The 12373-nt window shown below is 45.7% G+C and overlaps 1 protein-coding gene across 1 annotated transcript; it reads right to left on the bottom strand.

Annotated features, from left to right (window-relative positions):
• Window positions 1-3955: 3955 nt before the first annotated feature.
• LOC135983902 (myb/SANT-like DNA-binding domain-containing protein 1) lies at window positions 3956-6914 on the bottom strand. The gene is made up of 2 exons (XM_065597648.1): window positions 5745-6914; window positions 3956-4506 (listed from the first exon to the last, which is right to left on the bottom strand). The coding sequence occupies exons 1-2, from the start codon at window positions 6523-6525 to the stop codon at window positions 4031-4033; spliced, it is 1257 nt and encodes a 418-aa protein (XP_065453720.1). The 5' UTR covers window positions 6526-6914; the 3' UTR covers window positions 3956-4030.
• Window positions 6915-12373: the final 5459 nt, after the last annotated feature.

Consider the following 12373-nt stretch of genomic DNA (forward strand, 5'->3'; position numbering starts at 1 on the left):
ATAAATTAATGGAGGATTGGTCCATCAACTATTACCCAGGATGGGCAGGGATGGTGTCCCTAGCCTCTGTTTGCCAGAAGCTGGGAATGGGCGACAGGGGGTGGGTCACTTGATGATTGCCGGTTCTGTTCATTCCCTCTGGGGCACCTGGCATTAGCCACTGTCAGAAGACAGGATACTGGGCTAGATGGACCTTTAGTCTGACCCAGTATAGCCGTTCTTATGTTCTCTAGTAGTGTAGGTCTTATTGATTTGGGGATGGGGCTTCCTGGTACATTAAATAAAAAAAAAAAACGTTAAAACTATGCCAATATTGGACAATTGCTGGGCCTGACCCTCACTTTTTTTTTTGTAAAGTGAAGGCCAAGGAGAGAGCAGTACTTTAAGAGAATCTTTAACGAATACAATGAATCCTGTACATCCGGATAGTCATACAAAAATTATTTGAAAATGATAATGTCTAAGGACTTTGTAATGCATCAACGAATACATTAAGGAGACTCCATATACATAGCCATACACTTCATCACTGTCTCTGAAACTACTGATAAAATTAGCACAACCTATGAAAAATTACAGCAACTTCTCTGTAAGTACAAATATGCATGTCCCTTATACACGGAGCCTGGACAAAATGATCTGCCCCTAGATACTTGTATATTTATTTCACAGCTGCTAAATTCTCTCAACCATTCCTGCAGAACCCCAAAGGTGAAATATCTAAAATCTATTTCAAGCAATATAATGCTGATATGCCTTTTCCTGGATATGAGTGACATAATGGAGCCATTAGTGCTGCATTTGAATTTATATTCAAGTTTTCAAGACATGTGCACTCAGAGTTCATTGAATGGAACTCTACAGTGTCCTGCAGTACTGTATGTCTAAAAGTTACTCAACTGCAACGTAATAAAGCTTAATAGGCCAGTGAAGCATAAATGTTTGCTTTGTTAAAATTAGCTCTTTAAAGCAGGATAAAATAAAAGTCCAGTTGCTCAAAGAAACTCACCTACAGTGTTGGAGGATCTGTTCAGCTGTAAATTGATTGAAGGAGATTGTCTTAGACGTCAGTATATTACAGTAATTCTATTCAACAGCTGAATTCTTCAATTTTATTTCACTGGGGATGTTAATCAGTTCCTTGATGTGATATTAGTTACTTTTAACCTGAAAGGAGATGGATTCAGTCAGACTTACATGGCTAACTCTGTTAAGACCTCATTGAAAGAACAAAAAAACGAACAGCTAGATGTTAATTGGACTACACAACTAGCAAAGGCCATGCTTTTAGACTTTATTATAGATATTTTTGGTCCATGAATTAATGTTAAGGCTGTGAACAATAAAAGCCAGGAAATGGAAGGATGAACCTTCTCTTAACTTACATTTAATGAAAAAGGGAGGAAAAAAAGAGACAGTACCCTTTATTACATTTCAGTCCAGTATTCTGGTAGCTAGCTACCAAACAAATCTCAGTGATATCTAAACAACTTCAAACTTTACCATAATCAGGGACCTGTATATTCTACAAATTCATGGATATGTAATTTGTCACATATTTTACCAGAACTGCTCTTCTGAATCTCAGCTTCATCATATTGTTATTATTATGGGAAGAATGTGACAAAGGGTATGTCTACACTACGAGAGTAGTTCGATTTTACTTAAATCGAATTTTTGGAATCGATATTGCAAAGTCGAACGTGTGTGTCCACACTAAGGACAGTAATTCGACTTTGTGAGTCCACAGTAACGGGGAAAGCGTCGACATTGGAAGCGGTGCACTGTGGGCAGCTATCCCACAGTTCCCGCAGTCCCCGCTGCCCATTGGAATTCTGGGTGTAGCCGGCAATGCCTTCTGGGTAAAAAAAATGTCTCGAGGGTGCTTTTGGGTAACTGTCATCATCCGTCCATCACTCCCGCCCTCCCTCCCTGAAAGCGCCGGCGGGAAATCAGTTTGCGCACTTTTCTATTCAGTGACAGCGCGGACGCCACAGCACTGCGAGCATGGAGCCCGCTGCGACCATCGCTGCAGTTGTGGCCGCTCTCAACGCCTCGCAGCTTATCATCCACCTTTCCCTGAGGCAGATGCAGATAAGTCAGGCGAGGAGGCTATGGCACCGCGGTGAGGGCCTGAAGTCTGAGAGTAGCACAGACCTCTCAGAAAGCACGGCACCCAGCGCCGAGGACATCACGGTGGCAATGGGTCATGTTGATGCCGTGGAACGGCGATTCTGGGCCCGGGAAACAAGCACTGAGTGGTGGGACCGCATAGTGCTGCAGGTCTGGGATGAATCCCAGTGGCTGCGAAACTTTCGCATGCGGAAGGGAACTTTCCTTGAACTTTGTGAGTTGCTGTCCCCTGCCCTGAAGCGCAATGACACCCGGATGCGAGCAGCCCTGACTGTCCAGAAGCGAGTGGCGATAGCCCTCTGGAAGCTTGCAACGCCAGACAGCTACCGGTCAGTCGCGAACCACTTTGGCGTGGGCAAATCTACCGTGGGGGTTGTTGTGATGCAAGTAGCGAAGGCAATCGTTGATGTACTGCTGCCAAAGGTAGTGACCCTGGGAAACGTGGAGGTGATCATAGATGGCTTCGCAGCGATGGGATTCCCAAACTGCGGTGGGGCCATAGATGGAACTCACATCCCTATCCTGGCACCGGACCACCAGGCCAGCCAGTACATTAACAGAAAGGGCTACTTTTCCATGGTGCTGCAAACACTGGTGGACCACAGGGGACGTTTTACGAACATCTACGTCGGATGGCCGGGCAAGGTTCATGACGCTCGTGTTTTCAGGAACTCTGGTCTGTTTAGACGGCTGCAGCAAGGTATTTACTTCCCGGACCACAAAATAACTGTTGGGGATGTGGAGATGCCTATAGTCATCCTCGGGGACCCAGCCTACCCGCTAATGCCCTGGCTCACGAAGCCCTATACTGGCGCCCTGGACAGTGAAAAAGAACTCTTCAACTACCGGCTGAGCAAGTGCAGAATGGTGGTGGAGTGTGCTTTTGGCCGTCTCAAGGGGAGATGGAGAAGCTTACTGACTCGCTGTGATCTCAGCGAAACCAATATCCCCATTGTTATAGCAGCTTGCTGTGTGCTCCACAATCTCTGTGAGAGCAAGGGGGAGACCTTTATGGAGGGGTGGGAGGTTGAGGCAAATAGCCTGGCTTCTGAATATGCCCAGCCAGACAGCCGGGCGATTAGAAGAGACCAGCGGGACGCGCTGTGCATCCGGGAGGCTTTGAAAGCTAGGTTCCTGAGTGAGCAGGGTAACCTGTGACTTTTACATTTGTGTACAGAGAAGCTGCACCTGCCCCCGTTTCTTTACCCAGTTAATGTTGACTATCCTCTCCAGTTACATACCCCCTTCACCCCCTTCCAACACACGTTTAGAAATAAAATCACTTCTACTTTGTTAATGAACACCGTTGTCTTTATTACTGTTTTCGCGGGAATGTTTTAAAACTGGGACGCAGACTGTGGTGGGGAGCGGGTGTAGTGTAGTGACGCAAATGAAGCTTCTAAACTCAAGGATTGACAGGCTCCGCTGTGGTGGGCTGCTTGTTTCAACGGAGCCTGTCACCCCTCCTGATCGGGACTGTGTGTATGGGGGGGCTATGTGACTTTGTGGCAGGGGGAGGACGGTTACAGATCCCCTGCTGCGTGGCTCTGTGATCCAGGATAAGGACCGCCGCTTAAGATCTGTAACTGCCCTCCCCCGCCACAAAGTCACAGAGCAACCCACCCCCCACCACATAACATGAAAACCACCTCCCAGACTGACCAGGGTAACTAGTCACTGCACTGTGTATGTGCCCTGCTGCTGTACCTGCCCCCGCCTATGTACCCTGCCAAAGGTGACTGTCCTGTCCAATTACCAACCCCCTTCCCCCCCTCCTCCAAAAGAACATGATGGAAACAGTAATTAACAGAAACGAATTTTTTATTATCAACTACACATGGAACTGGGAGGTGAAACTTGGACGGGGGCTTGTGTCAGGCGGGAAGGAAAGAACTTGTCAAATTTTGGGGAATGAGAGCCTTCTACTACTAGAGCTCTCTGCAGGGGTGGAGTGAGAGTTAGCACGGACTCTGCCGCCCCTCCTTCTTTGGACTTTGGGTGAGGTGGGTATGGGACTTGGTGGCGGGGGAGGGCAGTTAGAGATTGACTGCAGCGGGGCTCTGTCCTCCTGCCTCCGTTCCTGCAGAACATCCACAAGGCGCTGGAGCGTGTCCGTTTGCTCCCTCAGTAGTCCAAGCAGCGTTTGAGTCGCCTGCTGGTCTTCCTGCCGCCACCTCTCCTCCCGATCCATGTTTGCTTGGTGCATTTGGGACAAGTTCTCCCGCCACTGGGTCTGCTGTGCTGCCTGGGCTCGGGAGCAGGCCATAAGCTCCGAGAACATGTCCTCCTGTGTCCTCTTCTTCCTACGCCTAATCTGCGCTAGCCTCTGGGAGTGTGATGCCAGGCTAGGTTGTGAGACAGTCGCAGATGTGGCTGTGGGAATGGGAAAAAGGGAGTGAATTCCTCAGAAAGATAAATATCAGGGGGGTAGCCGTGTTAGTCTGTATCTACAAAAACAACAAGGAGTCTGGTGGCACCTTAAAGACTAACAGATTTATTTGGGCATAAGCTTTCGTGAGTAAAAACCTCACTTCTTCGGATGCACTTTCACTCTATGCATCCGAAGAAGTGAGGTTTTTACTCACGAAAGCTTATGCCCAAATAAATCTGTTAGTCTTTAAGGTGCCACCAGACTCCTTGTTGTTTTTTTAGAAAGATAAATGTAGTTGTGAACAAAGAACATAGTCTTTCTCTGTGAACAAGACCATGCACAGCACCTATCACATGCGCACTCAGCACAAGGTCGAATTCTCGGCCTTCGCATTCAGTGCCTGGGGTCTTGCACAGCACATTTGAGAAGCGGGGCAGGACACCGGAATTTCTGTAGCAGGCAGACATGGTAAGCCGTAGACTTGTGGCAGCTTAAAACTTTAATATTAGCAATGTACTCATTTCACATTGAAAGCAATGTCAGTCCCTGCTGCCAGCAATCCGGCAAGCAGGAACTCTGCCCATGTCCCACCCCCTCGCGGCTGTCCCCGGGAACGATCCCTGTAGGCTGCCCCTCTCCCGCCTCCACCGCGTGGCTGCAAACCAGCGGTTACAGTTCTGTAAAGGAACCGGCAAGCAGTCCCAACACTAACATTCCCCTACCTAATTCAAAGCAGGTCACCATGAGCGACATCACCCTGATGAGGATCTCAGACACTGATAAAGAAAGAATGCTTCGGGAAAGCCTCCAAAGACCAGGGCCGTATGCCGCCCTGCTGTGCAGAGCAATGATTCCTGAGTACTTGATTGTCTCGTGGCGCGGCAACGTGTCATACTACGGAGGACCCAATAAGGCCGCTCTCCCCAGGAACCTGATGCAACGGCTTTCCAATTACCTCCAGGAGAGCTTCATCGAGATGTCCCAGGAGGATTTCTGCTCCATCCCCGGACATATAGACCGCATTTTACTCTAGCTGCACTAGCAGTGACTAAACAGTAGAGCGGCTTCGGCAGGACAATCATGCAAAACCGGACATTGTTAGATTTTTTTTCAATAGTTGCACTGCCCAGGACTGAAACGTTAAGCACCTAGGGCAAACTAATCATGAGAAACCCATTTTTGTTATTCTTAATATTCCTGTTCTGTTAAAAATAAATGTTTAGATGTTTAAAACACTTACTGGCTGATCCTTCCCCAGATTCTGTGTCAGGGTTAACGGCTGGGGACGGTTGGTAGGGGATCTCTGTAAGGGTGATGAAGAGATCCTGGCTGTCGGGGAAATCAGCGTTGTAAGCACTGTCGACTGCCTCGTCCTCCTCATCTCCTTCCTCATCTTCCCCGTCCGCTAACATGTCCGAGGAACCGGCCGCGGACAATATCCCATCCTCAGAGTCCACGGTCAGTGGTGGGGTAGTGGTGGCGGCCGCACCTAGGATGGAATGCAGTGCCTCGTAGAAACGGGATGTCTGGGGATGGGATCCGGAGCGTCCGTTTGCCTCTTTGGTCTTCTGGTAGCCTTGTCTCAGCTCCTTGATTTTCACGCGGCACTGCGTTGCATCCCGGCTGTATCCTCTCTCTGACATGTCTTTAGAGATCTTCTCGTAGATCTTTGCATTCCGTTTCTTGGAGCGCAGCTCGGAAAGCACGGACTCATCGCCCCACACAGCGATCAGATCCAAGACTTCCCGATCAGTCCATGCTGGGGCCCTCTTTCTATTCTGAGATTGCACGGCCATCACTGCTGGAGAGCTCTGCATCGTTGCCAGTGCTGCTGAGCTCGCCACGATGTCCAGACAGAAAATGAGATTCTGGCCAGACAGGAAAAGGAATTCAAATTCAAATTTTCCCGGGGCTTTTCCTGTGTGGCTGGTCAGAGCATCCGAGCTTGTACTGATGTCCAGAGCATCAACAGAGTGGTGCACTGTGGGATAGCTCCCGGAGCTATTAGCGTCGATTTCCATCCACACCTAGCCTAATTCGACATGGCCATGTCGAATTTAGCGCTACTCCCCTCGTCGGGGAGGAGTACAGAAGTCGAATTAAAGAGACCTCTATGTCGAACTAAATAGCTTCGCGGTGTGGACGGGTGCAGGGTTAATTCGATGTAACGGCACTAACTTCGACATAAACGCCTAATGTAGACCAGGCCAAAGAGTCATTGCAGTTTGTCTTGAAAGCTGTGAAGTAGAAAACCATTCCTTACTCTAAGAAGAAGACTCTGTCTCACCCCCATCACTGAAAGTTCCATTGTCTTGAGTACGGTGACCAGATGTCCCTATTTTATAGGGATAGTCCTGATATTTGGGGCATTTTTTTCTATAGGCGCCTATTACCCCCCCACACACACACACACACCCGTCCTGATTTTTCACAATTTGCTGTCTGGTCACCCTATTCTTGAGATCATGGAGGGAGAGAGTTTCTGATATAGTCTGGACACAGCCAATAGAGCGGTACAGATTAACACAACAAGATTTTATACTTCATGCAATGGGCAGCCAGGGATGTGATCAGAACACCAGAATGATGTGCTCTTCTTGATCCATAACTGTCAGCAAAAACCTGCTGCATTCTGCACCAAGTGGAGTTTCGTAAGGGTTGATAGCTTCAATCCTAGAATGGTGCATTTATACAATTAAGCCTGGAGATAAAAAATGCATGGATCACTATGACCAAAACTGCACTTGACAGGATAAAGCATAACCCTTTTTGTGGCTTAAGATGGAAGGTAAATTTGTCTGCTGTTGCTTCTTCAGAACCAAAAATAAGGATTTCAGTCATAGTACATACCTTGAAAATAATGCAGCTATGCATCTGATACATCTACTAGTCAGCCAAAATTACTTGACTGCAATTTGCTTTCAATATCTATCCCTTAATCAGTTTGCAATTATTATTATAGTAAACGTGAATTCTATCAATCCAATTTAACACTTGTTTGTCTGGAAATTTAGCAACATTCAAGACTGGGAGGTGGGGATAGGAGGGAGGGAGAGAAAGGGAAACTACCTGGACTGCTAATCCAGATCAGTACAGTGAAAAGCAGGCAAATAAAAATATTCTGTTCTACTCAAATCTGCTCATTTTCCTGTTACCTAGATTGGTATTCAGTATTTCATTGCCCACTCATTTCTAGTTTTAAGTTTGCTCAGAATATGTAACTCTGGGACTCCACCTCTTGGACAGTATTCTACACTATGGTAATACAACTGTAAAAGTTCTCCCTCGGTTTTTGTTATAAAGGAAGGCATATCACAGAGTACTTTTATATCTGCACTCCAGTGTATGCCATCACAATGCATTTATTTTTTTTAAATCTCTTCCCTGATACGATGTGACAAATTATCTTTACAGAAGTACTCTACGCTGTGCCCAGTAGCCATTTTTTTGCCATTGAGGATTCAATAATGCTATCAGAGGGTTTCCTATCTATTTTCTTTTCCTCTCTTTCTTCTACCAAGAAGCTGCATAGAAGCTGAGCTCCCAGGAAGCCATAGAATATTGTCGTTACTAGAGCTGAAGCAAAAGAGGGGAGGTATTTTTGGGGAGCCAACTGAAAACAGCTGCCACAGCATAGCATATTGTCCATATGGGAGAGCAGGATCTGTACCAGAAACAGAAGACTGAGACTTCCTCCCTCTCTCAAGCTGCTGATAGCAAACAGTGATCAAGCTGCTAAAACTCCATCTAACTACTTAAGAGGCACTTTCAAAGAGGAGTTATTTTACATTCTTGAAGCCTATACATTTCATCTGCTCTGCAAGATGAATTTTAATAACATTGAGCTAGGGTAAAAGAGATTGTCCCTTCCTGATACTAAGTTTATATTTGTTTAAATAACTTGAATCCAGAGGAGATATTATGATGCTTTTAGCCATTTAATTTAAATAGGGGATTGCAACTTTGTATAAACTGGCATTTTAACCGGAGTTTAAGGAAAAGAACTGTTGAAAACTTGATGCTTTAGCTGGGCTTTGATTGAAAATTGCCAAGGGAAAGAAAAGCCTGAACTTAATCAATGTCTAATAATTTTTTTTTAGGCCAGAGCCAAGGGAGTTGCTTCACCAAAGTGCAAATCCACTGCAGTTACTAGAATTACACTGATATAAAACTCAGAGTAACACAGTGATGAATCAAGCTCATGAAATGGGAAAATATTGCTAACAGATGCAGGGGACACTCCACCAATCAAACTACTAGGAGACTGGGTGCTTGCAATGACACCTGGGTTGATTTGCCTATACTCAAAGGACCCCTGGAACTTTATAATGAAGTGACTTTGGATGAAGATCAATTTCCACTGTCTGACAGACATCTACTTGCTGTAAACAGATGAAAACCAGCCAAATATGAGAAAAGTGACAGTACAATGTGTAACCCTTCTGCCAGTTGGATCCAGCAGCAACAAGAGTCATGGGGTTCCTTTTCAGCAATACAACAAAACCAGCTAACCCAGGCACCTCCAAGAGGCAGTACTTCCCCTCTCGCAAGCATAGACTTTGAGTGTAGAAAAGAAACTTTTAATAAAAGGAGGGAAGTAACCCAGGATTAATTTGGGAAAATGCCGCAAGCAGGATTCATAAACATAAAACCATGAGCAAAAGACCCACCCCAGAGTACGTTGGACTGTGTCCTTTTGCCTCAGGTTCTTAAATCCAGCAACCAAAAGTTCACTCCATCACAACCCATTCACAGTTGTCCTTGGCCATTGAAGACCCAGAGTTCAGAGGTGCATCTGCATGAGCTCGCCTCCCACCCTGGTGGGCGGGGCACCTGGCATGCTCTGCTGTCCAGGCACTCGCTTTAGCATCAGTTGTCCTGACGGCCACTCACCACTCCGCTCTGCCGGCTGCTCGCCACTCTATTCCATTGAATGCCCTGCCGGCTGCTCACCTCCACTCTGCACCTTCTGGGATGTCTTGAGGTCCCACCACTTCATATAGCTCTCAGTGATTTCAGCAGTTAGTGGGGGAGCCTCACTGCTAGTGCAGGCTGGGCAGTCTCTTGCATCAAAGACACTCTCCCAAAGCAGGCCTCAAAGGCCTAGTTACCAGTGATTTCAGCTCTGTTAGTGTCCAACAAGACTCTCAATTGAATCTTAACCAGCTCTCTTATTACACAGTGGAGAGAGAAAGGGTCAAATGGTGTCTAGGACTCTTAGGCAGGGCCCACAGCACCAAGTACACATACCTGTCCCCACCTTCTCTCAACTCCATTGGACTTTGGCACCCATGTCTCCTGCCTAGCAAGTGCAGATTCGTTGAGGGCGAATCCCTCAATCAAGGTATGCGAAGCACAGTTCTGCTGCCCATGATTCACACAACAAGGATACACAACCCTTTAGTACCATTGCCCCAATAACAAAATGACTTGTGATCCAACACCAGCCAAAAGTGATAATTTGGGCTAAGCAGTCCCATCATGGTGAGCACCCAGGCAGGGTGGGTGTGCCCATGCAAACAAGGTCAGCTCCTGAAGTCCTGTTCCCAGGGGAGAGCTCATTCAGATCCTGCTTACAAAAGTAAAGAGTAAGCCCAGGCGATGCGGAGTTTATCATTGTAAGAGTTAGATAAATCTTATAACGGTATGTGTTTTGGTAAGGAATGGGGAGAAAACTGCTAAGGGCTAATTTTTTAAAAATAAAGTTACTCGATGTTTTCCTTACACACTTCTTTGTTAAAGAAAATATCGATTTTTATTCTGCGCTTCTATCTTCTTTCCTGAGATCTGAACAAACCTGTGGAAAGGAAAATAAAGATTATGAACATGCCACTTAAATCTGAAGTTTGGGAAATTCCTAACTATTCCACAGGTCTGGAACTATTTATTTAAGTCTTGTATTTCTTCCCACAGTGGATGGTATCCCTTCTTCTGACTGGTAACCAGCATAGGCTTCCTATGGCCCAAATTTTGATGTAAGTAACTATTATAACTCTTATCTGTATATTATTATTTATATTACAGACGCACCTAGAGGCCCCAGCTGTGTGCTGGGTGTTATACATATAAGAACCACTCTCTAAATAGACATGATGGAGTGGGCGGACTCCCCATTTTACACCTGAGGAATTGAGATACAGAGGGATTAAGTGATTTGCCTAATTATGTCTATGGCAGAACTGGGAAAACACATGCTGCCTGAGTCCACATTTTTCCAGACTTTTGAAAGCCGGGGCCCCTTCAGGAAAGAGAGAGAGAGACACACACACACACACGCACACACACACCCCTACCTACCTCCTCTCTTTCCCTCTCTCCGATCATATATTTGTTCTTTTCTTGTTTTCCTTAATTTAAAATAAGGCATCCACACCGACTTCCATCTGTGGGAGCTGCTCTGGGGAAAACACTGAATCAGGGCATCTGGCTCTGCCAACCCTTATCCTAGTCACACATGCTTCCCGGTCAGGAGTGAGCTTTTATGGGTACTGGTGGCTTTTTCTGAGCACCCAAGCAGAGAGGAGGTTGTAATCACTTTGCACCACTACTGTCTTCTGCCTGGTGGACTTTGTAGCTTGGGAGACTATGCACCTTGGTTCACTCTGGTAGCTTGGGTAAACTTGAGCTGAATCTGAACCATCATCTACACCATAACTTTTGTGTGTGTTATTTCTTGAACTGAACAAATAAAGTTACTGCTACTAATGTCCATTGCAATAGATCTGTAGATCACCATGCTTGGTAACTGCTTACGCCAGTGATATTATTTGAATACCTCTGTTGAGACGTGTGAGCAAGTTATGAGACATTGTTGCTAAGGAACCAACCTTCTTTGTGTTCAGTATCAGTACCACATTAGATGTAATTGTAACTGTGCCCTGGGCAAGTCAGTATGCCCAGGAAGTATGTGTAATGCAGACATGCACACACTTGCAAGTCCAAAGAAACTGGTTTTTCTTCAAAGATTGTATTAGTACTGTCTGTTTTGTGGCTGTTTTCATGTTCCCATACTTATTTGTGAAAGCAGCTACACTGCAATCATGTGTCATATCATTATATGTCTCTACAACCGTACAATTTTACACCAATCAGTGAGCTGTGCTTTGATTTTCTAGCCATTTTCAAAAATGAGTACAAATGGACTGGTACTCAATCCCTGGTTCTGAATCCTCATCAAGCTGTAAGCAAAGATTAGATGCAGGCAAAGAGCTAATGCAAACGTCACAACCCCCTAATACTTCTATATCAGGTCAAACGAAAAGACTGGATTTAAAAAATCCCTGAATTTTGGGATAGTTCTGCTGTGGAACTGATCTCTCCAAGTCTGGCCCATCTCTAATGGTGGTATGCTGTTATATTAGCATATACATGTAATGGAACTACTCATGTTTAAAGTTGCTTATGTGCATATTTGCTGGCTCAGGGCCTTACTTTGTAGTATGAATAACATTAAATATGAAACAATAATCAATGTGTGTGCAAACAAAAAGGTAATTTAGATGTTAATGGTTTACTGTATTCCTTTTTAAGTATATCGCGGGGGGCTTCCTCTCTCATTTTTAAAGTCCCCATCTTACTCTTTTAAGGCCTAATTTTTCAAAGTCCCAGTTTTGCTCACACAGTTATGGAAGTGTTGTCTGCCAGGATCTGTACTGTGGATCCTTCCAGGAGCTGCAGAAAGGCCCTGCTGGCTAGTCAAACTGCCCAAAGTTCCAGTACATTGACTTGGAGCAAGGATTCTTTCCAGGAACATAAATGAAGAGCAATGAGAGAGAACTGAGAGGGGGTTGGGGCTGCTCTACCTTTTATGTCCTGCAGGGAAGCCTGGGGATACACAGGGTGCAGGTGCAGCCCCAGCAGATAATATTG

Source organism: Chrysemys picta, chromosome 5, assembly GCF_011386835.1.
Source record: "Chrysemys picta bellii isolate R12L10 chromosome 5, ASM1138683v2, whole genome shotgun sequence".
In the NCBI taxonomy this organism is placed as follows: domain Eukaryota; kingdom Metazoa; phylum Chordata; order Testudines; family Emydidae; genus Chrysemys; species Chrysemys picta.